Here is a 23,470-nt window from a genome sequence, read left to right as displayed (position 1 = left end):
CTATCCACGGCTAGGTTGCGAGCCCTAGCTCCTCGCTGATGTGAGCGTCCCCCGGAGATTCCCGATCCAGCTGCCAGCGCCCGACTCCGTCCCCCGGCCTTCCCCCTCCTCCTCTTCCCCTCCGCAGAAGGTGCTCAAGAGTCGTCCGCGGTGAGCTCCTCCATCTGCGCATCGTCAACCTAGGAGTTTTAGCACTGTAGCTTGTTGGGCAGATTGATCGAGGCTCTTCCTGACCAACATTGTTCCTTTCTTTCAGTAAATCTATCTATCATCTGTGGTTGGTGGTGCAGTTTTTACATGAAATGCTTGCTGATTGCTACTTTACCTGGCCAAAATGTGTTCGTTTTAGTAGATCTATCTATTACGCCAGATACAAATGGTTAGGAATAGGAATGTTTACTCAGTTCCGATGCAGACCTGCCACCGTTTCAGCATGTTTTACAGTACAAACAACAAATGTCCGTTCCAAAGCAGATGGCACAAAATTGCCACATCGGAATCTGTTTTCTTTTAGTTCATCTGAGCATTACACTCAGCCACCCAACCTTGCCCTCCTTCGGAGCTCACACGTCCGGCCGCGCCCAGTGCCTTCTTCGACGGCGGGCGTGGCTCCTCGTCTTGTGGTTGCATCACTAGTGCAGAACCGGGCAATTGCATCGGTTCGTAAGGCCCTTTAGTGCCTGTTTAGGAACCGGCACTAACGTTTTGGTACTAAAGGCCCCCCCCCTTTAGTACCGGTTCAGCACGAACCGGTGCTAAAGGGAAACCACGTGGCACGAGTCAGCTCCGGGGGCCGGGAGCCCTTTAGTACCGGTTGGTAACACCAACCGGTACTAAATGGTTGTGGGTTTTTGTTTTATTTCGTATTTTTCAATTAAATTTGTGTTATCAATTTAATTTAGGATTGTTTTACGTTATAATGAGTTGTAGTCGTCGTCATCATCATCATCATCATCGCTTATTAATAAATAAATAAACTCTAGCTAGCTAAAAATCATCATAGTCGTCTAATTACCACTATTTAATCATCATAGTCATTATCGCTAGCTATCTAATCATCATCAACGCTGGCTAGCTTAAAGAGGAAACATTCACTTTGTAACAGAAGCAAAGATATCATCAAGTTCAACATAATCATCACCAACATCGAAGTTCAGGACACGGACATGAGACAAGTACTAATTAAGAGTATGAACTAATAGCTACTGATCCTGCTGCTCCCTCTCAGGTAGAATAGCATAAAACATGTATAGCTCTCCTGATTCATCATACTGGAGCATGCAGATGAATCTGTCTCCTAATCTTGGGTTGCGCTTCTCCTTGCTGCCCCCTAGTACTTCTCTGCGATCGTTAACAATTTTGCTCCAATCTTTCACTATTAAGCATTCTTCGCTTTCAGAAATCCTGAATGCACTCATGTGCAATGTAGGAAATCTTGGTCGTAAGCTAACCATTGACATGCGACCTTTTGTCTCGATCCACTGAGGCACAACTGTCATCGGAAGTCCCTGTTGAAGAACATCGTATAGTAATTAATATACTAAGCAATGAAAGTTTAGTTTCAAAAATAATGTATGCAAAAGATGCACTAATTAAGGACAAATATTTAAAATCTTACCATCTTTCGATTATAGATGTGATCGTAGTTCAATACGATCACCATTGGTCGCACGTTTTGAGTACTAACATTTCTAAGTTTAGGAAAAAAATTTGTCTTGACAGTATTAAGATCCTCAAGCCATGAAACATAATGACTTATCTCCTCGCAGTTTAGTTGAGCCCCGGGGCAGTAGTAGGTCCTGTCTGCCAAGCGCCGGACATGTTTGCTTGAACCGAAATAAGCTGACAATATAAATTAGTTGTCAACTATTTTTGAATAAACTGTATCAAAGACATAAACACATATGCATGCATGGTTGAGAAAAACTCACCAAATGGTAGAACTAGAGGCGTTTGCACATCGACTCAGATGTCTATATTACCTTCAATATCATCTTCCGGACGAATATCAAAGGTGATAACCATATCAGGCTCAAATGCATAAGCCTTGCATAGTGCTTGCCAAGTTTTGCATTCAAAATGGGTGTATGTGTCTCCATTATATAATTTGACATTGAAAGTATACCCATGCTCCGTCTTCAAGTAAACTCTCTTTACCTCCATATCATCTATAGCACTAAAACCTATCTTATCCAAGACAAAAATTCTTGCATGGCAGGGGATGCGCTAGTAGAATAGTGAAAATTTAAAATTATAAGTTGAAGCAAATGAAGCATAAGTTTTGCATTCAAATAATAATTGACAAAGTGACTTACTGTATCAACTTCGAATGTCTCATCCAGCTTGATGCTGAAGCGCCTACCATCAACAAGGAAATTTTGGTCGCACAGGCCGCGCTGGTCTTCACAGTGTTCGCACATAATGAAATCTTTTTCGTCGTCAGATGACATTTCCTATGTTCATATAGGTGAAACATTAAACACCTACATCTAGCCAAATATATATTCATCTAACATTTAACATTAATATATCTAACTATATATTCAATTGACATTACTATATATTTAACTTTTCTATCTAATTCATCTAACATTCGACATTAATCTAACATTTATATAAACTCAAAATATATAAAAAATTAAATAAACAGAAAAACTCATTAACAAATAATATTTTAATTAGATCATCAAATCTCAGATACCTAAATTTTTCTTACTAAATATAAACTAGTTATATTAATTATTGAACTAGTTCAAATCTCATATACCTAAATTTTCTTACTAAAAATAAACTAGTTATATTAATTATTGAACTAGTTCAAATCTCATATACCTAAATTTTCTTACTAAAAATAAACTAGTTATACTAATTATTCAACTAGTTCAAATCTCATATACCTAAATTTTCTTATTAAAAATAAACTAGTTATATTAATGTGACGCCCCCGATTTGACCGTACACTAATCATACACGCAAACGTGTAAGATCAAGATCAGGGACTCACGGGAAGATATCACAACACAACTCTACAAATAAATTAAGTCATACAAGCATCATATTACAAGCCAGGGGCCTCGAGGGCTCGAATATAAGAGCTCGATCATAGACGAGTCAGCGGAAGCAACAATATCTGAGTACAGACATAAGTTAAACAAGTTTGCCTTAAGAAGGCTAGCACAAACTGGGATACAGATCGAAAGAGGCGCAGGCCTCCTGCCTGGGATCCTCCTAACTACTCCTGGTCGTCGTCAGCGGGCATCACGTAGTAGTAGGCACCTCCGCTGTAGTAGGAGTCGTCGTCGAAGGTGGCGTCTGGCTCCTGGGCTCCAACATCTGGTTGCGACAACCAGGTAGAAGGGATAGGGGGAAAAGAGGGAGAAAGCAACCGTGAGTACTCATCCAAAGTACTCGCAAGCAAGGAGCTACACTACATATGTATGCATTGGTATCAACTGGAATAAGGATATTATATGTGGACTGAACTACAGAAAGCCGGAATAAGGGGGGATAGCTAGTCCTTTCGAAGACTACGCTTCTGGCAGCCTCCGTCTTGCAGCATGTAGAAGAGAGTAGACTGAAGTCCTCCAAGTAGCATCGCATAGCATAATCCTAACCGATGATCCTCCCCTCGTCGCCCTGTGAGAGAACGATCACCGGTTGTATCTGGCACTTAGAAGGGTGTGTTTTATTAAGTATCTGGTTCTAGTTGTCATAAGGTCAAGGTACAACTCCAAGTCGTCCTGTTACCGAAGATCACGGCTATTCCAATAGATTAACTTCCCTGCAGGGGTGCACCACATACCCCAACACGCTTGATCCCATTTGGCCGGACACACTTTTCGGGGTCATGCCCGGCCGCGAAAGATCAACACGTCGTAGCCCCACCTAGGCACAACAGAGAGGTCAGCACGCCGGTCTAAACCTAAGCGCACAGGGGTCTGGGCCCATCGCCCTTAGCACACCTGCACGTTGCGAACGCGGCCCGAAGCAGAACTAGCCCCCTTAATACAAGAGCAGGCTTATGTTCCAATCTGGCGCGTGCCACTCAGTCGCTGACGTCACGAAGGCTTCGGCTGATACCACGACGCCGGGATACCCATAACTACTCCCGCGTAGATGGTTAGTGCGTATAGACCAAATGGCCAAACTCAGATCAAATACCCAGATCTCGTTAAGCGTGTTAAGTATCCGCGAACGCCGACCAGGGCCAGGCCCACCTCTCTCCTAGGTGGTCTCAACCTGCCCTGTCGCTCCGCCTCGAAGTAACAGTCGGGGGCCGTCGGGAACCCAGGCCCACCTCTACCGGGATGGAGCCACCTGCCCCTTCAGCCCCCCATCTCCGAACAGTATCACAGGTAAGGTAACTGTGTAAAGTATATTGTATATGCCCGTGATCACCTCCCGAAGTGATCACGGCCCAGTAGTATAGCATGGCAGACGGACAAGAGTGTAAGGCCACTGATGGAACACTAGCATCCTATACTAAGCAGTAGGATAGCAGGTAATGGTATCAACAGTAGTAGCAAGGATAGGCTATGCATCAGGATAGGAATAACGGAAAGCAGTAACATACTACACTACTCTAATGCAAGCAGTATAGAGAAGAGTAGGCGATATCTGGTGATCAAGGGGGGGGGCTTGCCTGGTTGCTCAGACAAGGAGGGGTCGTCAACACCGTAGTCGATCGGGGTACCAGCAGCAGCGTCAGTCTCGTAGTCTACCCGAAAGAAGTAACGGAGGGGGAACAAAATAAATAACAGAGCAATCAAATGTAACACAAAGCAAGACGCGGCAATACGTTGCTAGGGGTGACCTAACGCAGGGATAGGTGATATCGACGCAGGGGGGAAACATCCGGGAAAGTATCCCCGGGGTTCCGCGTTTTCGGACAGATGAACCGGAGGTGAAATGTTGCAGGTTCACTATGCTAGGGATGCGTGGCGGATGAATGGGCTGCGTATCCGAATTCGTCTCGTCGTTCTGAGCAACTTTCATGTACAAAGTTTTTCGATCCGAGCTACGGTTTATTTAATATGATTATCTAAAGTTTTTTTATTAATACTGGAATTTAATTATTTATTTCAACATTATCCAGAATAGTAAAAGATGACATCAGCATGACATCATGCTGATGTCAGCAGTCAACTGTGCAGTTGACTGGGTCAACTACGTGTGGGTCCCGCATGTCATACACTGTTTAATTAAATTAACTAATTAATTAGATTAATTTAAACAAGATTAATTAACTTAATTAACTTACATATTAATTAATTAATTAATAATTTTATGAATTACATTTTCTTTTTTAAAAAAATTTCGTTTTAGGGGCGTGGGGCCCCTACATCAGTGGCCCAAGGGCATCTGGCCCCACCCGGCAGTAGCCCAGGAGGCCGACCGGGGTGGGCGCGTGGTAACGGACGTGGGCGCCTGACGGGCGCCGCGTTGCCCGAACGGGCGTGCCGGCGATGCGCGGCTGTGACCGGAGGGGAGGCGCGGCCAGGGGTGGTGCAGGGCGGCTGGGGGGCAGCAGCGGCGAGCGAGGCGATCGGCAGCTTGGGCGGAGCAGATCCACAGCAAGTGGCGGGCGGTGGCGGCCATGGGCGCGTGTAGCGGGCACCCGCGGCATGCTGCACGCGGCGGTGCGGGGCCGACGAGCTAGGCGAGCAGCTGCGGCGCGCCGGGCACTGCGCGCAGGTGCGTGACGGCGAGGTTCGGCTGGCGAGCAGGGCACCAAGCACGGTGTCATGCGCGCGCGGGCGCACGAGCTCGTGCGTAGCACGCGGCTACGGGCGCGGACGCGACGAGCGCAAGGCCCGGGCGCGGCCTCGGTGACACAGGACGGCAGGGGAAAAAGGGAAACGACGAGGGGCTCACAACGGAGCGTAGGGAGGCGGCAGTGGGCTCGGGGAGGGTTCGAGGTCGCGTCCGGCGAGGAGGAGACGAGGACGACATGCGGCGGCGGTGGGCGTCGAGGTGCCGGCGAGGTGCGACGGGGTCGGGGTCGGTGACGAGGCGAGTCCGCGGCGTTAGGCGGGCGCCGCGCGAGGGAGAGCGGGGGCGCAGAGGAGGCCCTGGGGGGGCGGCACCTGCGCCGGCGGCGGTGGCCGTAGCGGAGGCCGCTGCCCCTGATCTGGATCGGGGGAGGGGCAGAGGGAGCGAGAGACGTGGGGGGGTCGTGGGAGGAGTGGGGGGTTACGGGCTAGGGTTTTGGTCGGGGTGGGATTAATAGGCTAGGGCGCGGGGTGGGCCGGCCCATTCGGGCGGCTGGGACCAGCTGGGTCACTGGCTGGGCCGAGGTCCAGTTGGCCACGAGGCCCTTTTTTTGTTTGTTTGTTTTGTTTTCTTTTAGCTCCTAATTATTTTAATTTCTTTAAAATACCAAGTTAGCACCTAAATTAGTATCATCAAAATAGGCCACTGCCAAACCTAGTTGGACCCAAAATAAATTAGTTTAATATTTTTTTTATTTTTCAAAAGCAATTAAATTATTATTTTAGCCACTATTTCTAAATAGTTTAGGGCATTTAAACACTTCGTAAAAGGTTGGTTCCACCACCAAAACTAGTTAGGGATTATTTGCCACATGATGAACATTTTAGTTTTGATATTTGAAAACTTTTATTGTTTGCTATATTTTGACTTTGAATTTGAATCGGTTTCGAACTAACGCGGGATTAGCGACAATAATCGAAGTGACGTGGCATCATTAGCAGAGGTTACTGTAGCTTAATTATCCGGGCGTCACAATTCTCCTCCACTAGAAGAAATCTCGTCCCGAGATTTAAGAGGTGTAATAAGGGGGAAAGGTCTGGTTACGAAATCCTAACGAATCTTCTCGGTCTTGGTTGCTCTTCTTGAGGTGGTCGATCCATAGCGCTGACGTCTTCATTCCTTTGCTTCAGGTCATCATGATGAACTTGCCGTCCTTCCTTCAGGATCTCCACCGTACTTACGAAAGGGTGAGAAGGGAAAACCCTATAGGACGGATTCTAACAAGATCGAGCATCAGACGGTTAACTCAGGGGGAGAAGCATAAGTATCTCTCGAATTGAAACTTAAGAAGATGTCGAGAGCAAAGCAAGAAGGTACTATGAGAAGTTTCAAACGGATAGGCAAGCGTTCGATGCCTAATCAGAAGGTGAGAGGGGTTCAGAGCAACGAGAATAAGAATTGCGTCTGATACCCGAATAGATCACTTGGGACGGTGGCCCGTGAATTACATACGAGGCCACGCGCGAGGAATAACTTTGGAAACCGGGGGTGTACAGGAGAGTCAGGTTTCGATCCTGTGGAACTGTGGGTTATGGGCCCACCATGTGGTTAAAAGTAGGAAGGGCGATGACGTCTTGCATGATCATGTAAGGAAGGTATGTTAGAGGATAGCCTATCAGTTATGTCGGCAACAATATCAGTACCAAGCGCGAGGGACGAAGAGAACCATTTTCCTGCTCGTTGAAACGAGGCGGACCTATAGGCAAAGTTCTCGTCCATCGGTGGTTACCGGAATGTCATCAACAAAAGTAACAGGGTCTTACTGACAGAATTGTACACGAGGGGTCTACATAAGCAGGGAATTAATAGTGCTTAGACCATAATGATCACCAGAAAGGGTAAACCAGGTAATGGAAAGGAAAATATGATTATCAGATATTTCAGGGGGTATATCCTTCCCAAGGACAAGCAGAGCATGATAACCATGACATGATATTAAGTAGAAAGGCCTCTAGGTGAGGGGAGAGAAATTTTCATGACATTATCCATACAACGGTGTTTGGATAGTTGAGCAAGAAACAATTAGCATTGGGCTTCAAATGTTCTTGTTGAAGAACGGAGTACCATAGACATGCTTCGATATAGCATTGACATGGTCAACAGGTGAAAATCAGACTTTGGAAACAAAAGGGATCCATCAGGAACAACTTATAGAATAAGTCTTACCATTTCCCTATGGACGAATGGCTAACCATGTAAAAGGATACTATAGCAATAGGTCCTCCGACCAGGTGGGCTAGGCATGTTATCACCTTACTAGGTTATCTAAGGACCGATGTTATGACTCTTGGAAAACGTTCCAACCATCATATCTGGCCGAGATTCAGATCTGATTGGTGTCAGGATAACTCAGACTCATGATGCCCGAGAAGGAAAGGGGGCAACACAATTAGATGAGATGGAGTTGCAAAATTCTCGGGAAATGTACTATGGAAGAAAGTTCCGAACAAGGGTTCATCATTAATTCAAGGAGAGGTGAGGAGGTGACTGATTAACTCAGCGACAATCCATTGAGATCTCCAAAAGATGGATTTCCACAACTATGTGAACAAGGAGATAACAATAGCTAGATCAAATGACTTAATGAGGTATGCTCGAGGAAAACATACGCAATTAAACATTGGTTGAAAGGTGCACCCGAATTATGGGGTTAGTAGCATGATCAATGTTAGAATGGTGGTTCAGCAACAGATAGGCTAAGAATGAATTATCGATCATTAACTTCAAAGCAATAGGGTTGCTAGAAGTGCAGAATCCAAACAACACCGTTCACTTGTGGGTACCCCGGTTGGAACCAACACGAGGACCAAGAAAGAATGGTGATGATGAGAAGTATCATTATAGCAAGAATTCTTAAGAGGTGGAGCAATCCTCACAACATTCTTGACATAAAAGGTGGTAATATTCCAGGGTAAAGAAGAACAAATGTTGGATAGCAAGGATCTCAAGGTATAACACAAAATATGAACAAGTTTGTGTTGAACAAAAGTCAATAAGTGGTCGATGATAACACAATTCATCGAGGGCAAGGATGGTATTTCTCATCATGAATTCGATTGGTATCCTGAAAGGAGTTAAAATGTTGATGGTGATCACAACAAATTTTGTCAAGAGGCTCCATGAGGATGCAATCGCTCGGCGATGACATCAAGCCAAGGGAATGGTGAAGCAAAAGGTTATTATAACCATAGAGAAGATGCTATCTCAGAATTCAGAGTTGTCTCTCAAGACAAACAATATGATGGTGAAAGTTCGATGTAAGCTTAGAGCACTGTCGGGATTGTGTCCCGAGGATGAAGGACATAGGTAGAATGGTCAAGCAGTCAGCCTGACGATGATGATGTGGTCAATCAGCTGGGAATGACACGATCGAGTACAAACTCGTATGTATTGAAGATTAATAAGAGTTGTTGAATCGCAGTGCGGATTCGATTCAGTTAACGATGTCATTGAGTGTTAAATTACTCAGAGCCCATGAAAAATTGGAATCAATGAGAGTGTAGCACTTGATGAAGAACTCATAAGAGGTTATACAGTTCCGTGATAATCTTGAGATACCAGGGGGTAATACTCGACGACAAATCAAGTAGAGGTTGGTCTGGGGTATTACTCCGCAGAAAAACAAGTGTTTAAACTTGCACGAGAAATGGTATTTAAAGGAGAACATGGTCGGAACCACGATTGCAAAAGGCCAGATCCCAGATATAAGATGAACTTATACCAAAGGAATAATTAATTAAGAGAAGCTTTAATGATAAGATCTACATCGTGTCCATGGGCATGAACACAAAGTTCAAGGTCGACTCCCACTTCTCCAATGCATAACCTTTCATTCACTTCTCACATTCGAGGAATTTGTAGTGTTGAAATTTTATCTAGCAAAATACCAGAAGTGTGTGACTCATGAAAACTTTCAAGTTCACGCATATTAAGGAAGGCATAGGTTCAACCCATCAGGGTATCGTGGAAACATATACCACAAGCTTCAATAGTAAATACCACAAGCTCGAAAGCAGAGCATGGTTGGTCAATCAGAGGATAGGATTTATCAATGGAGAAAGAACTTCCAAAGTGATTGGATATGAAGGACTCTAACGGTTAAAATCCAACAAAGGATCCGGTGGTCCTCAAAGGATCTGATGTGAGCATCGGTACTCAACCAGAGGGAGAAACAATGCAAGGAGATCAGACTATAGAAACAACTGAATAATTCAAAGCTCAAATGCAAAAGAATTATGATTTCTGACCAAGAGATCAGAAGCAAACACTTTGATTAAGGATGGATAAGTTGCGTAAGCTTAGAGTTACAATCGATGGCAATCCGATTGGTCGAGAACCAGCTGATGGTTAACATGATGCCTGAGCCGGAAGGGTTAATTCTGAGGATTGCAAGCATCCGCAGCATATCGAATCAATAGACTCTAATTGATAATGACAAGGATGCCAATAAGATTACCAGACTTATTGGATTAATCATAATGCTAGCAAGCAAGAATTTCAAGAGCATTAGGCTGTTGAGGATTTTCAGAAGAACGAATGGTATTACGAAGACTTTTGTGAAATACCTGAATCAACTAGGGATGAGCGGATACTCGGTAAGGGCAAGAATTATCCGTAGGGGTATTCAGGTGACAAAGTACAGCAAGGCACTAAGCTCAAAGGATTTTCGGAACAATACAAAGTATTTTGGGACATCTTGTAATAACAAGATCAACGGGGAATGATTGTATGAATGGCAAGTGTATGCAGTTTCCATGGGGTTGACGGTGGACGGAAATCGCAAATGCGACGTCACAAAGACTCGAGAGAACATCGTAGAGTAACTTCGGAATCTTCTAGTGCATCAGGCGATCATCTGAAGTGAGGGGCTCTCCGGGAGAAGTATTATCGAGAACCTAAAGTTAGTTTTGTTTTTAGCAAAATCATTTAACCCGAATAGAAGAGAGTTCAGAGTCCCAGAGTATAGACGAGGAATAAAAGATTCTAATACCACCAAATGGCGACATGGGCCCATGGGCCACACAGCCATGTTAGTAAAAGTTTTGTAAAGTCTAGACTCGACTTCGGCCAAGGAGTTGGAAAGGGGATTCCTACAGGCAGTCGGCTCTGATACCAACTTGTGACGCCCCCGATTTGACCGTACACTAATCATACACGCAAACGTGTACGATCAAGATCAGGTACTCATGGGAAGATATAACAACACAACTCTACAAATAAAATAAGTCATACAAGCATCATATTACAAGCCAGGGGCCTCGAGGGCTCGAATACAAGACCTCGATCATAGACGAGTCAGCGGAAGCAACAATATCTGAGTACAGACATAAGTTAAACAAGTTTGCCTTAAGAAGGCTAGCACAAACTGGGATACAGATCGAAAGAGGCGCAGGCCTCCTGCCTGGGATCCTCCTAACTACTCCTGGTCGTCGTCAGCGGGCATCACGTAGTAGTAGGCACCTCCGCTGTAGTAGGAGTCATCGCCGAAGGTGGCGTCTGGCTCCTGGGCTCCAACATCTGGTTGCGACAACCAGGTAGAAGGGATAGGGGGAAAAGAGGGAGAAAGCAACCGTGAGTACTCATCCAAAGTACTCGCAAGCAAGGAGCTACACTACATATGTATGCATTGGTATCAACTGGAATAAGGATATTATATGTGGACTGAACTGCAGAAAGCCGGAATAAGGGGGGATAGCTAGTCCTTTCGAAGACTACGCTTCTGGCAGCCTCCGTCTTGCAGCATGTAGAAGAGAGTAGACTGAAGTCCTCCAAGTAGCATCGCATAGCATAATCCTAAACGATGATCCTTCCCTCGTCGCCCTGTGAGAGAGCGATCACCGGTTGTATCTGGCACTTGGAAGGGTGTGTTTTATTAAGTATCCGGTTCTAGTTGTCATAAGGTCAAGGTACAACTCCAAGTCGTCCTGTTACCGAAGATCACGGCTATTCGAATAGATTAACTTCCCTGCAGGGGTGCACCACATACCCCAACACGCTTGATCCCATTTGGCCGGACACACTTTTCGGGGTCATGCCCGGCCGCGAAAGATCAACACGTCGCAGCCCCACCTAGGCACAACAGAGAGGTCAGCACGCCCGTCTAAACCTAAGCGCACAGGGGTCTGGGCCCATCGCCCTTAGCACACCTGCACGTTGCGAACGCGGCCAGAAGCAGAACTAGCCCCCTTAATACAAGAGCAGGCTTACGTTCCAATCTGGCGCGCGCCACTCAGTCGCTGACGTCACGAAGGCTTCGGCTGATACCACGACGCCGGGATACCCATAACTACTCCCGCGTAGATGGTTAGTGCGTATAGACCAAATGGCCAAACTCAGATCAAATACCCAGATCTCGTTAAGCGTGTTAAGTATCCGCGAACGCCGACCAGGGCCAGGCCCACCTCTCTCCTAGGTGGTCTCAACCTGCCCTGTCGCTCCGCCTCGAAGTAACGGTCGGGGGCCGTCGGGAACCCAGGCCCACCTCTACCGGGATGGAGCCACCTGCCCCTTCAGCCCCCCATCTCCGAACAGTATCACAGGTAAGGTAACTGTGTAAAGTATATTGTATATGCCCGTGATCACCTCCCGAAGTGATCACGGCCCAGTAGTATAGCATGGCAGACGGACAAGAGTGTAAGGCCACTGATGGAACACTAGCATCCTATACTAAGCAGTAGGATAGCAGGTAATGGTATCAACAGTAGTAGCAAGGATAGGCTATGCATCAGGATAGGAATAACGGAAAGCAGTAACATACTACACTACTCTAATGCAAGCAGTATAGAGAAGAGTAGGCGATATCTGGTGATCAAGGGGGGGCTTGCCTGGTTGCTCAGACAAGGAGGGGTCGTCAACACCGTAGTCGATCGGGGTACCAGCAGCAGCGTCAGTCTCGTAGTCTACCCGAAAGAAGTAACGGAGGGGGAACAAAATAAATAACAGAGCAATCAAATGTAACACAAAGCAAGACGCGGCAATACGTTGCTAGGGGTGACCTAACGCAGGGATAGGTGATATCGGCGAAGGGGGGAAACATCCGGGAAAGTATCCCCGGGGTTCCGCGTTTTCGGACAGATGAACCGGAGGTGAAATGTTGCAGGTTCACTATGCTAGGGACGCGTGGCGGACGAACGGGCTGCGTATCCGAATTCGTCTCGTCGTTCTGAGCTACTTTCATGTACAAAGTTTTTCGATCCGAGCTACGGTTTATTTAATATGATTATCTAAAGTTTTTTTATTAATACTGGAATTTAATTATTTATTTCAACATTATCCAGAATAGTAAAAGATGACATCAGCATGACATCATGCTGATGTCAGCAGTCAACTGTGCAGTTGACTGGGTCAACTACGTGTGGGTCCCGCATGTCATACACTGTTTAATTAAATTAACTAATTAATTAGATTAATTTAAACAAGATTAATTAACTTACATATTAATTAATTAATTAATAATTTTATGAATTACATTTTCTTTTTTCTTTTTTTTTAAATTTTCGTTTTAGGGGCGTGGGGCCCCTACATCAGTGGCCCAAGGGCATCTGGCCCCACCCGGCAGTGGCCCAGGAGGCCGACCGGGGCGGGCGCGTGGTAACGGACGTGGGCGCCTGACGGGCGCCGCGTTGCCCGAACGGGCGTGCCGGCGATGCGCGGCTGCGACCGGAGGGGAGGCGCGGCCAGGGGTGGTGCAGGGCGGCTGGGGGGCAGCAGCGGCGAGCGAGGCGATCGGCAGCTTGGGCGGAGCAGATCCGCAGCAAGTGGCGGGCGGTGGCGACCATGGGCGCGTGTAGCGGGCACCCGCGGCATGCTGCACGGGGCGGTGCGGGGCCGACGAGCTAGGCGAGCAGCTGCGGCGCGCCGGGCACTGCGCGCAGGTGCGTGACGGCGAGGTTCGGCTGGCGAGCAGGGCACCAACCGCGGTGTCATGCGCGCGCGGGCGCACGAGCTCGTGCGTAGCATGCGGCCACGGGCGCGGACGCAACGAGCGCAAGGCCCGGGCGCGGCCTCGGTGACACAGGACGGCAGGGGAAAAAGGGGAAACGACGAGGGGCTCACAACGGAGCATAGGGAGGCGGCAGTGGGCTCGGGGAGGGTTCGAGGTCGCGTCCGGCGAGGAGGAGACGAGGACGACATGCGGCGGCGGTGGGCGTCGAGGTGTCGGCGAGGTGCGACGGGGTCGGGGTCGGTGACGAGGCGAGTCCGCGGCGTTAGGCGGGCGCCGCGCGAGGGAGAGCGGGGGCGCAGAGGAGGCCCTGGGGGGCGGCACCGGCGGCGGCGGCGGCGGCCGTAGCGGAGGCCGCTGCCCCCGATCTGGATCGGGGGAGGGGCAGAGGGAGCGAGAGACGTGGGGGGGGGGAATCGTGGGAGGAGTGGGGGGTTACGGGCTAGGGTTTTGGAAGGGTGGGATTAGTAGGCTAGGGCGCGGGGTGGGCCGGCCCATTCGGGCGGCTGGGACCAGCTGGGTCACTGGCTGGGCCGAGGTCCAGTTGGCCACGAGGCCCTTTTTTTGTTTGTTTGTTTTGTTTTCTTTTAGCTCCTAATTATTTTAATTTCTTTAAAATACCAAGTTAGCACCTAAATTAGTATCATCAAAATAGGCCACTGCCAAACCTAGTTGGACCCAAAATAAATTAGTTTAATATTTTTTTTATTTTTCAAAAGCAATTAAATTATTATTTTAGCCACTGTTTTTAAATAGTTTAGGGCATTTAAACACTTTGTAAAAGGTTGGTTCCACCACCAAAACTAGTTAGGGATTATTTGCCACATGATGAACATTTTAGTTTTGATATTTGAAAACTTTTATTGTTTGCTTGATTTTGACTTTGAATTTGAATCGGTTTTGAACTAACGCGGGATTAGCGACAATAATCGAAGTGACGTGGCATCATTAGCAGAGGTTACTGTAGCTTAATTATCCGGGCGTCACAATTAATTATTGAACTAGTTCAAATCTCATATACCTAAATTTTCTTACTAAAAATGAACTAGTTATATTAATTATTCAACTAGTTCTAATCTCTAGTTCGACAATTTTTCTATCTAGCTAGCTAATTCATCTAACATTCGACATTAATCTAACATTCGATCATCTAATTAACCTTTCTAAAAAACAAAAAATAAGTAAAAAAATGTGTGTGTGTATGCGTGTATACGTATATGTCTGTATGTATGTGTGTATGTGTGTGTGTATGCGTGTGTGGTATATGTGTGTGTGTGTGCGGCCCCGTACGCCGCCGCCCCGTACGTACGAGCGGGGGCGCCGGCGTACGGGGCGGGGGCGCCGGCGTTCGAGGCGGTGGCGGGGACGGACGGCGGCGCGCGGCATTCAGGGCGGACGGCGCGCGGCGCGGCGGCCGGGTACGCGCGAGGAGAGAGCGAGATACTTACGGACGGCGGCGCGGGACGACGACGGACGGCGGCGCGCGGCGTTCGGGGCGGCGGCGGGGACGACGACGACGACAACGGGCAACGGGCGGCGACGACGGGAGCGGCGCGCGAGAGGTTGACGAAAGAAGTGGGGAGATGTAACTGAAATTTCATAAGTGCTGTATATATAGGGTGAGCCTTTAATACCGGTTGGAGCCACCAACCGGTACTAAAGGCCTACTTTGGCCAGGCAAAGAGGCGGGAAGAGCAGGCCTTTAGTACCGGTTGGTGGTTCCAACCGGTACTAAAGGGTGGTCTTTAGTACCGGTTGGAGCCACCAACCGGTACTAAAGGCCTTGCGCTGCCACCCCAAAGTTTAGTCCCACCTCGCCCGGTGAAGGGCAGCCGCACTGGTTTATAAACCCAGCCGCGGCTACCTCTTCGAACTCCTCTATATAGCAGGCTTCTGGGCCTAATTAATTAGGGCGCGCTGCATTACTTATAGTTTTTTCTTTTCTGGGCCTAATTAATTAGGACTGGGCAGCGCGCCAACAAATTTTTTATATAGTTTTTTCTTTTCTGCATTACTTATTTTCTTCTATTTATTTTTGAGTAGTTTTTTATATAGTTTTTTTCTTTTCTGCATTATTTATTTTCTTCTATTTATTTTTGAGTAATTTTTTTGTATAGTTTTTTTATTTTCTGCATTATTTATTTTCTTCTATTTATTTTCTTCTGGAAATTGAATGCTGCATACTGAACAATTAGGTAAATGACCGAAAAACAACAAATGATGTCAGAACATGTTGGAAATTGATGACATCGCTTTAAATGCTGGATACTGAACACAAAAGAAGTCTGGAGTTCCTGAAAGTTTAAAAAACATTGAAGTGGCCATGTAACAGATGAGTTCTCGTCCGAAACCCTGATACTCGGAAAGAGTATGTCCAGTTTGTACATGAAGTGCGTCCAGTTTTTGCCGTGACCCTCTCTACTCTTTCGCGCATGCTATGCGGGTGATATGATGATACCATGCTAAGTTTCAACATTTTCAGGATTCATTTTGTAGTGATTTTCAATTTCACGGTCATTTAACTCTCTAAACAATTAGGTAAATGACCGAAAAATAACAAATGATGTCAGAACATGTTGGAAATTGATGACGTCGCTTTAAATGCTGGATACTGAACACAAAAGAAGTCCGGAGTTCAAATAGGTTTAAAAAACATTGAAGTGGCCATGTAACAGATGAGTTCTCGTCCGAAACCCTGATACTCGAAAAGAATATGTCCAGTTTGTACACGAAGTGCGTCCAGTTTTTGCCGTGACCCTCTCTACTCTTTCGCGCATGCTATGCGGGTGATATGATGATACCATGCCAAGTTTCAACATTTTTAGGATTCATTTTGTACTGATTTTCAATTTCACAGTCATTTAGCTCTCTAAACAATTAGGTAAATGACCGAAAAACAACAAATGATGTCAGAACATGTTGGAAATTGATGACGTCGCTTTAAATGCTGGATACTGAACACAAAAGAAGTCCGGAGTTCAAATAAGTTTAAAAAACATTGAAGTGGCCATGTAACAGATGAGTTCTCATCCGAAACCCTGATACTCGGAAAGAGTTTGTCCAGTTTGTATATGAAGTGCGTCCAGTTTTTGCCATGACCCTCTCTACTCTTTCGCGCATGCTATGCGGGTGATATGATGATACCATGCCATGTTTCAACATTTTCAGGATTCATTTTGTAGTGATTTTCAATTTCACGGTCATTTAGCTCTCTAAACAATTAGGTAAATGACCGAAAAACAACAAATGATGTCAGAACATGTTGGAAATTGATGACGTCGCTTTAAATGCTGCATACTGAACACAAAAGAAGTCCGGAGTTTAAATAAGTTATTAAAAATAAAAAAAGAGGTGCAATGCTGGTTAATTTGCTTCAAGCCATTCGGAATAGTGTAGACTGCACTGCACATAGCTCAGTGCAATCTATGCTATTCCGCAAGGCTTGAAGCTAATCAACATGTAGGTGAGCATTGCAACTTTTCGTCATTGTCTGTGCACTCACGGCTTATAAACCGCTCATACCGCCTCTCTCTTGGCGAGGTGGGACTAAAAACAGCTTGCCATAACCTCATTAGTACCGGTTCGTGGTACGAACCGGCACTAAATGGTGATGGTGGGGCCACAGCCTGACCGCAGGCTGACACAACCTCTTTAGTACCGGTTCGTGGCATGAACCGGTACTAAAGGTTCACCACGAACCGGTACTATTGATCGCCGCCACGAACCGGCACTAATGTACACATTAGTGCCGGCTCTAATTCAAACCGGCACTAATGTGCTTCATGTTTGACCCTTTTTCTACTAGTGCATTTTGGCCTATGCCTGACCTCCTTTCTCTTGTTTGTGCTCTGACGGCTTGGGATTGCTCAGACTCTGGCCAGGGCGAAATCCCTGCATCTTATGCTGGCAGCGACGACACCCGCGGGTGCCGTTCCCTTCTTGGAGACGTTGCCATGGCCGTTATCTGTGCCCCTCTTCGAGCATCGGGGAAACCCTAGGTTCTGGTTATCCGGATCGGACGGCGACGGCGTCTCGGCGTTGTCTTGTATGCTCGCGGCGTCCTCGGTTCTAGATTTGGAGAAGTTGGTTGTCTAGTTGTTGGTCTGAGCTGCTTCTCAGGGCGGCGAGTGTAACTGTGTTTTTCTTTGTTTGGGTCGTGTTTTCTTTGTCTCTCTCCTTCGGGCACCATGTTCACGCCCTTGCGTCCGTGTCATATGCTGTATCATGTGTTGTACTCATTCTAACTTCTATCAATGAAATGATACACAAGCTTTGCGTATTCTCGAAAAAAAAAGTTCATCTGAGCATGGCAATGGGGTTAATTTCGATCTGGTATACAATTACAAACAACAAATGTCCAGTACTTTTCCATCAACCCTTTTCATCTAAACAGAAATGGAAGTGGTCTGTGTGGTCACTGATGCTGGGCAGTTGCAAGCACACATTTCTTTTACAGCTCGTCATACTCTGCTCCTGTTGGTGTCTCAAGCCAGAGGACGGCAAACAAAAGTTCCTTCTTTCCTGCTCGTTTATTAGTGATGCACCTGATTCTCTGTAAAAACATGCTCTCCGTACTGTTTAAGCTTAGTTGCGTCTACTACTTCCTGCAGCTGTTGTTACAAATTGCAAGAAGAATCCATATGTAGTGCCAGGTTAGGTGGTATGGCGAATTTGGTTTTACTACTTCCTTTCTCTCTGGTGGATTGATGTTTTCTACCGCATCTTCGTATTTTCATTATGCTTAGAACTTCAGCCTTTTTTATAAAATTGAGCTGATGGCCTTTGGTCTTATAATTGTACAGTAAGCATCTCTAGTTGCAGCTTTTACTCTGTTTAACCATGAATCCTATGTCTTCTCTTGTAGACTTTGCACGATGGAGGCTGCGCGGTATGGACCTTGGTCAGATCTTCCGCCGGAACTCCTGGGCCTTGTCCTCAAGCGCCTCCCTTCGCTAGCTGACCGTGGTCGTCTGAGAGCAGTCTGTCACCCATGGCGCTCTAATGGTCTGCTGCAACAGCTTCCCGTCCCGTTCCCGTGGCTCACCCTTCCTGATGGTACCTTCTTCACCATCCCAGGAGGTGAGGTTCACCGCATGCCTATACCAGATGGTGCTAGTTGCGGTGGCTCCATCGACAACTGGTTATTCCTCATGAGCAGTGATGAGACATGCACGTTGATGAACCTTTTCTCCAAGACCACGTTCGAGCTTCCTGATCTGGTCACAGTTTGGCAGCGTGAGGCGCACTATGAATCTGATCCTAAGCAACTTTTGTACAAGTTGGTCACACCCTCGCCCCTGGACATATCACCTGATTCCCTCATTGCGGCATTGATCAAGGATGGTGGCAATGGTACACTTTGCATTAGCACTTACTTGGTACAGGGCAATAGGAAGCCATTGCAGCACCTATTTGATGTTGCGTTCTTTGATGGAAAGTTGTATGCGGTGTCTGTCTTTGGCAAGCTCTTCATCCCTAAGTTCCGCAACAATCTTGGTAGTAAGCCAAAGATCAAATGCGTAATTGAATCTTTCGGTGATTGTCGTGGAGGACCAGAATGCATTTCCAGAGAGGAAGTGTGTACATACAGGCTATATCTAGTTGAATGTGGTGGTAGACTGTTGATGGTTAGACAATTTATTCATCGAGTAGGCCCTCTCTCTAGGAATGATGTGTTTGAAAATATGCAGACTGGTGGGTTTGTTGTCCTCGAGGCAGACTTGCACTCCAACCCTTGCCGATGGAGAAGGATCAGAGAGTTGGGTGGCCATGCTCTGTTTATTGGCCAGCATAGCTCCAAGTCCATGCTTGCTAGAGCATGCAGCGGATCCGAAGAAGATTGCATCTACTTCATTTGTGACTATCCCCATCCAAAGTATTTTTCTAGTCCGTTTCGCGACTGTGGTGTATACAACATGCGAAATGAGAGGATCACGCCATTGATGTCTCAGACGGAGCACCGGCACATGATGCCGGCCAGTGGCGCCCGACATGGTTTTTCGCTGCTGAACCTGTGTGATCAATCTAGCAGGGTTTGCTCTACTGAAGCTTTATGAACAGAGGGGTGTGCAGACTCTCATATGTATGCCTAACTTGCTCTGCTGAAGCTTTGTGATCAACCAACCCAGTCTGGGCGTTGCCCATCTCTATCCTAGTGATTTGTTATTGTGTGACTTAAGTAATTAGTTAGTAGTATGATGATCAACCAGCCTGGTTCTGGTTATCCTTATCCTAGTGCTATGGTATGTACCATCTGGTCATGAATTTTTAATTAGTATGATGTTGTATGCTTCAGATCTTGTGAATGGCCGAAAATTCTTAATGGGATGTATTCGGATGTGCAACTTGATCTTTTATCTGGGTGAAAATGTACTACATGAACAAACTTTTCATCTCTGAAGGTGAACAAACTTTCAATCTCTGAAGATGAACGAACTTGGCCACTAGCGCCTGAATCCTGACCACTGAAGCAAGTACATCCTAGGGCTATTTCTTAATTACTTGGATGCCATACACTTCAAGCTCTTATAGTAGACGATCTTAATGGGATGTATATCATCGAACGTGAAAGTCTTTCTTACAGCAACCAGATCTTTTTTTAGTCCCATGCAATGTTTTTTATTTGTTGCGAAAAATATGCAACGTAGTTGAACAAGCTTCTTCCCTGAAGGCCAAAGTGGTCAACAAACCTGGGTGTCTCATTAGCCCAAGAATCCTGATCGGTGTCGCTGGACGTACAGAGTTTTGTTCATAACTATGATCAGTTTTTGGATTGCTTCACTCCCATGCAAACACAAGTTTCTTCTCCTCCCTTGAGATTAGAAATCACTTTCCCTACGCGTGATCCTAAATCCAATTATCTTACACATGTATGTTCATATATCTACATTTTTTTAAGTAGAAAAATATGTTAATTTCTAGGCTCCACAAAAGTAAATAAAAATTGTGGATACCAGAAATTGAAAAGACAAAGTCAAATGATTCGATTGTTTCCCAGGCCTCCCCGGAAATCGATTCGTTCTATCTGGGAACCTTGCAAACCTGACATTTCCCAGATATTCAGGTCCTAAATAACAGAGATGTGATGAATACTAGTCAAATTTTTTGATTATGTGGTCAGAGGCATGGTAAGTCTCAGTCTCAGTCATGTACTCATACAGTAACCATACATGCTTAGCATGTGCAAAAGATAATGGGATTGCTAAGTCTCAGTCGATTGAGACTTCTCAATCGATTCTATATTCGCAAGATCTTACATGGAGATCTATGCAATTTTTTCTTTCTTACATATCATGTCACTTGACTTTTTTCCTTGTGGAGAATATGTCACTTGACTTAGACTTAGTTAACACCTAAAAAATAATGCCATGTATGTCACATGTGATATTTTTGAGTCGTCATGTGATAGGATCCATACGATCTTCAAATATTTAACTACGGTTACGAATAGCTGACGGACGTGATTTGTTATTTCAAAAAGACACATCAGATTATACTGCTGCAGCATGATATTCGTATACTGGAGGACGTTCGTAGTCAGTGAGTGGAGTGGAGGTCACACACCAACCACCAATGGCCCGAAGATTCAGGCCAACAAAACCAATTCAAATGGTGTAGGGGCCGCAGCGCACTTGCACTCCATCGCCAACCTTTCTGTTGATTGTTATTTCGCCATGAGCTCCCGCGTGCGAGTTGTCAATGTCACCCATGTCCACCCTGCCCGTGCCGCTGCCGCCGACGACCTCGAGCTCGCCTTCTTCGACATCGCGCAGGTCGCCAAGATACCGATCCAGCGGCTCTTCTTCTTCGACGGCCCCGGCCTCCCGCCGTTCCCGTCCGTCGTGGGCGCCCTCAGGTCCTCTCTCGCCGACACCCTCGCCGTCTTCTTCCCGCTGGCCGGCGAGCTGGCCTTCCGCCCCTCCTCCGGCGCCGTCGTCGTCGACTGCTCCCCGGCCGCGGTCTCCTCCGGCGTCAGGTTCGTCGAGGCCGAGTACTTGGGCAGCGCCGACGACATGCGCCGCCTGTCCCGCGACGAGGAGCACGACACCGAGGCGTTCTCGCAGCTTGTCCCGGACCTGGACGTGACGCAGCTGCCCGCTCGCGTTCTCGCCGTGCAGGTCACCAGGCCGGCGGCGGTCCACGGCGCCGTGGCAGTAGGGGTAACCATCCTGCACGCGGTCGCCGACGGTCAGGCGGTGTGGCAGTTCATGCGCGCGTGGTCGACGGCGTCGCGGGAGGGCGCCGCCGCGCTAGGGAGGCTCGTGCCGCCGCCCACGTTTGACCGGTCTCCGATCCTGCAGCACCCCATCGCCGCGGAGCTGTCCCGAACTTTCTTGCGCTTCTTCGCGCCGGCGCTGCCTCTGGTTGGTAACCAAACCACACTCGACTATCGTACGATTCGTTTGCCTCCTCCGTCCCAATTCATTCAATTCAATTCGCATGCACGAACGAACAATTTAATGGCTGGCGCAGCTGAGGTCGCCGTCGAGTACATCCTCCACGGTGGACACGGCGCCGCAGACCCGAAGGACCTTCGTGCTCACCGCCGACCAGATCCGATCCCTGAAGCAGCGGTGCGTTCCGCAAAGCCGAGCTGCCCAGCCGCCGGCGAGCACCTACGTCGCCATCTCGTCCGTCGTGTGGGCGTCCCTGGTCCGCGCCAAGTCCATGGACCACGCGGACGACGCCCACTTCATGGTCGCCGCGGACTGCCGGCGCCGGCTGCGTCCGCCGCCGGGCGAGGGCTACTTCGGGAACTGCATCAGACCGTGCTTCGCGCGGGCCAACGTGGGCGAGCTGTGCGGCGAGGGCGGGGTGGCGCGCGCGGCGGCGGCCATCCGGGAGCGCGTCCGCGAGGACCTGGAGCGGAGCCCGGACCCGCTGGAGGGGATGGACCGCGTGCTGGATGTCGTCCGCGGCGTCCCCAGGGAGCGGCTGACCTCGGTGGCGTCGTCGCACCGGTTCATGGCGTACGAGACGGACTTCGGGTGGGGCGCCCCGAGCCGCGTGGAGCTCGTCTCCATGTTCGCGGCGGAGCTGGTGACGCTGCTCGGAGCGAGGGAGGCCGGCGCCGTGCAGGTGTCCGTGGCGCTTCGCCGGCCCTTGATGGAGGCGTTCGCGGACAACTTCCTTGCGCTGGCCGGGAGCAGCTAGCTTCTTCTTGTTCGTGCAAGGAAATGAACTGGTTTCCTTTGAAATTCCCACGAAGTGTGCCGTCAAAATTCCTTTTGTAGAGCGTGTCAAATATTTGGCCATAATAAAGCAATGGACCGGTTATCCGTTGCAGCATCTACAGCGAGACTTGGCAAATTCGATCCCTCAAATGCCCGCGGACTTGAAAAAGTGACATAATGTTGAAAACACATTCACTTTATCTCTAGCTCGGTACCGAGACAACTAACTTTTTATCCTTAGTGATTTTGATGTAACAATGATTTTTTATTCTTTCTTTCACTAAACATACTCTCTCAAAGAGATCAAACCCAACTAATAAACACCATTACCCTCTCGCAGATCATTCATCTACACATGGCTAGTAAATAAACATGTTTTAGATTCTTCAAGATTTTTCAAAGTTAATTCACATGTTTTACTTCATGAACATTTTTTAGAAGTTTGGAATATTATTTCAAACACATTAAACTTTTCTTAATCCATGAACATTTTTTGAATTCATCAACAGCTTTTAGATCCACGACAACTTTTTTTTCGAATTCCTGAATATTATTTGAATTCGTGAATAATTTTGGAATCCAT

The 23,470-nt window shown here is 47.3% G+C and overlaps 1 protein-coding gene and 1 pseudogene across 1 annotated transcript; both read left to right on the top strand.

Annotated features, from left to right (window-relative positions):
- The first annotated feature begins 18,588 nt into the window (after positions 1 to 18,588).
- Positions 18,589 to 19,733, top strand: LOC125518340 (F-box protein At2g26160-like; annotated as a pseudogene).
- A 1,600-nt stretch (positions 19,734 to 21,333) lies between these two features.
- Positions 21,334 to 23,087, top strand: LOC125522649 (anthocyanin 5-aromatic acyltransferase-like). The gene is made up of 2 exons (XM_087535300.1): positions 21,334 to 22,077; positions 22,187 to 23,087. Exons 1-2 carry the CDS (start codon positions 21,388 to 21,390, stop codon positions 22,865 to 22,867), a joined length of 1,371 nt encoding a protein of 456 aa, XP_087391426.1. The 5' UTR covers positions 21,334 to 21,387; the 3' UTR covers positions 22,868 to 23,087.
- The last annotated feature ends 383 nt before the right edge of the window (positions 23,088 to 23,470 follow it).

The sequence above is a fragment of the Triticum urartu genome, chromosome 7A (assembly GCF_056163025.1).
Source record: "Triticum urartu cultivar PI428250 chromosome 7A, HENAU_Tu73, whole genome shotgun sequence".
NCBI classification, from domain to species: Eukaryota; Viridiplantae; Streptophyta; class Magnoliopsida; order Poales; family Poaceae; genus Triticum; species Triticum urartu.
Note: the sequence above shows the minus strand (reverse complement) of the source record. Positions and strands in the feature narration are given on the sequence as shown.

Excerpts from the sequence above, each read along its gene's own strand:
- LOC125522649 (XM_087535300.1), top strand. The coding sequence starts at position 21,388 with ATGAGCTCCCGCGTGCGAGTTGTCAATGTCACCCATGTCCACCCTGCC. Across the intron at positions 22,078-22,186 it reads TCGCGCCGGCGCTGCCTCTG|CTGAGGTCGCCGTCGAGTAC; the intron begins GTTGGTAACCAA and ends TGGCTGGCGCAG.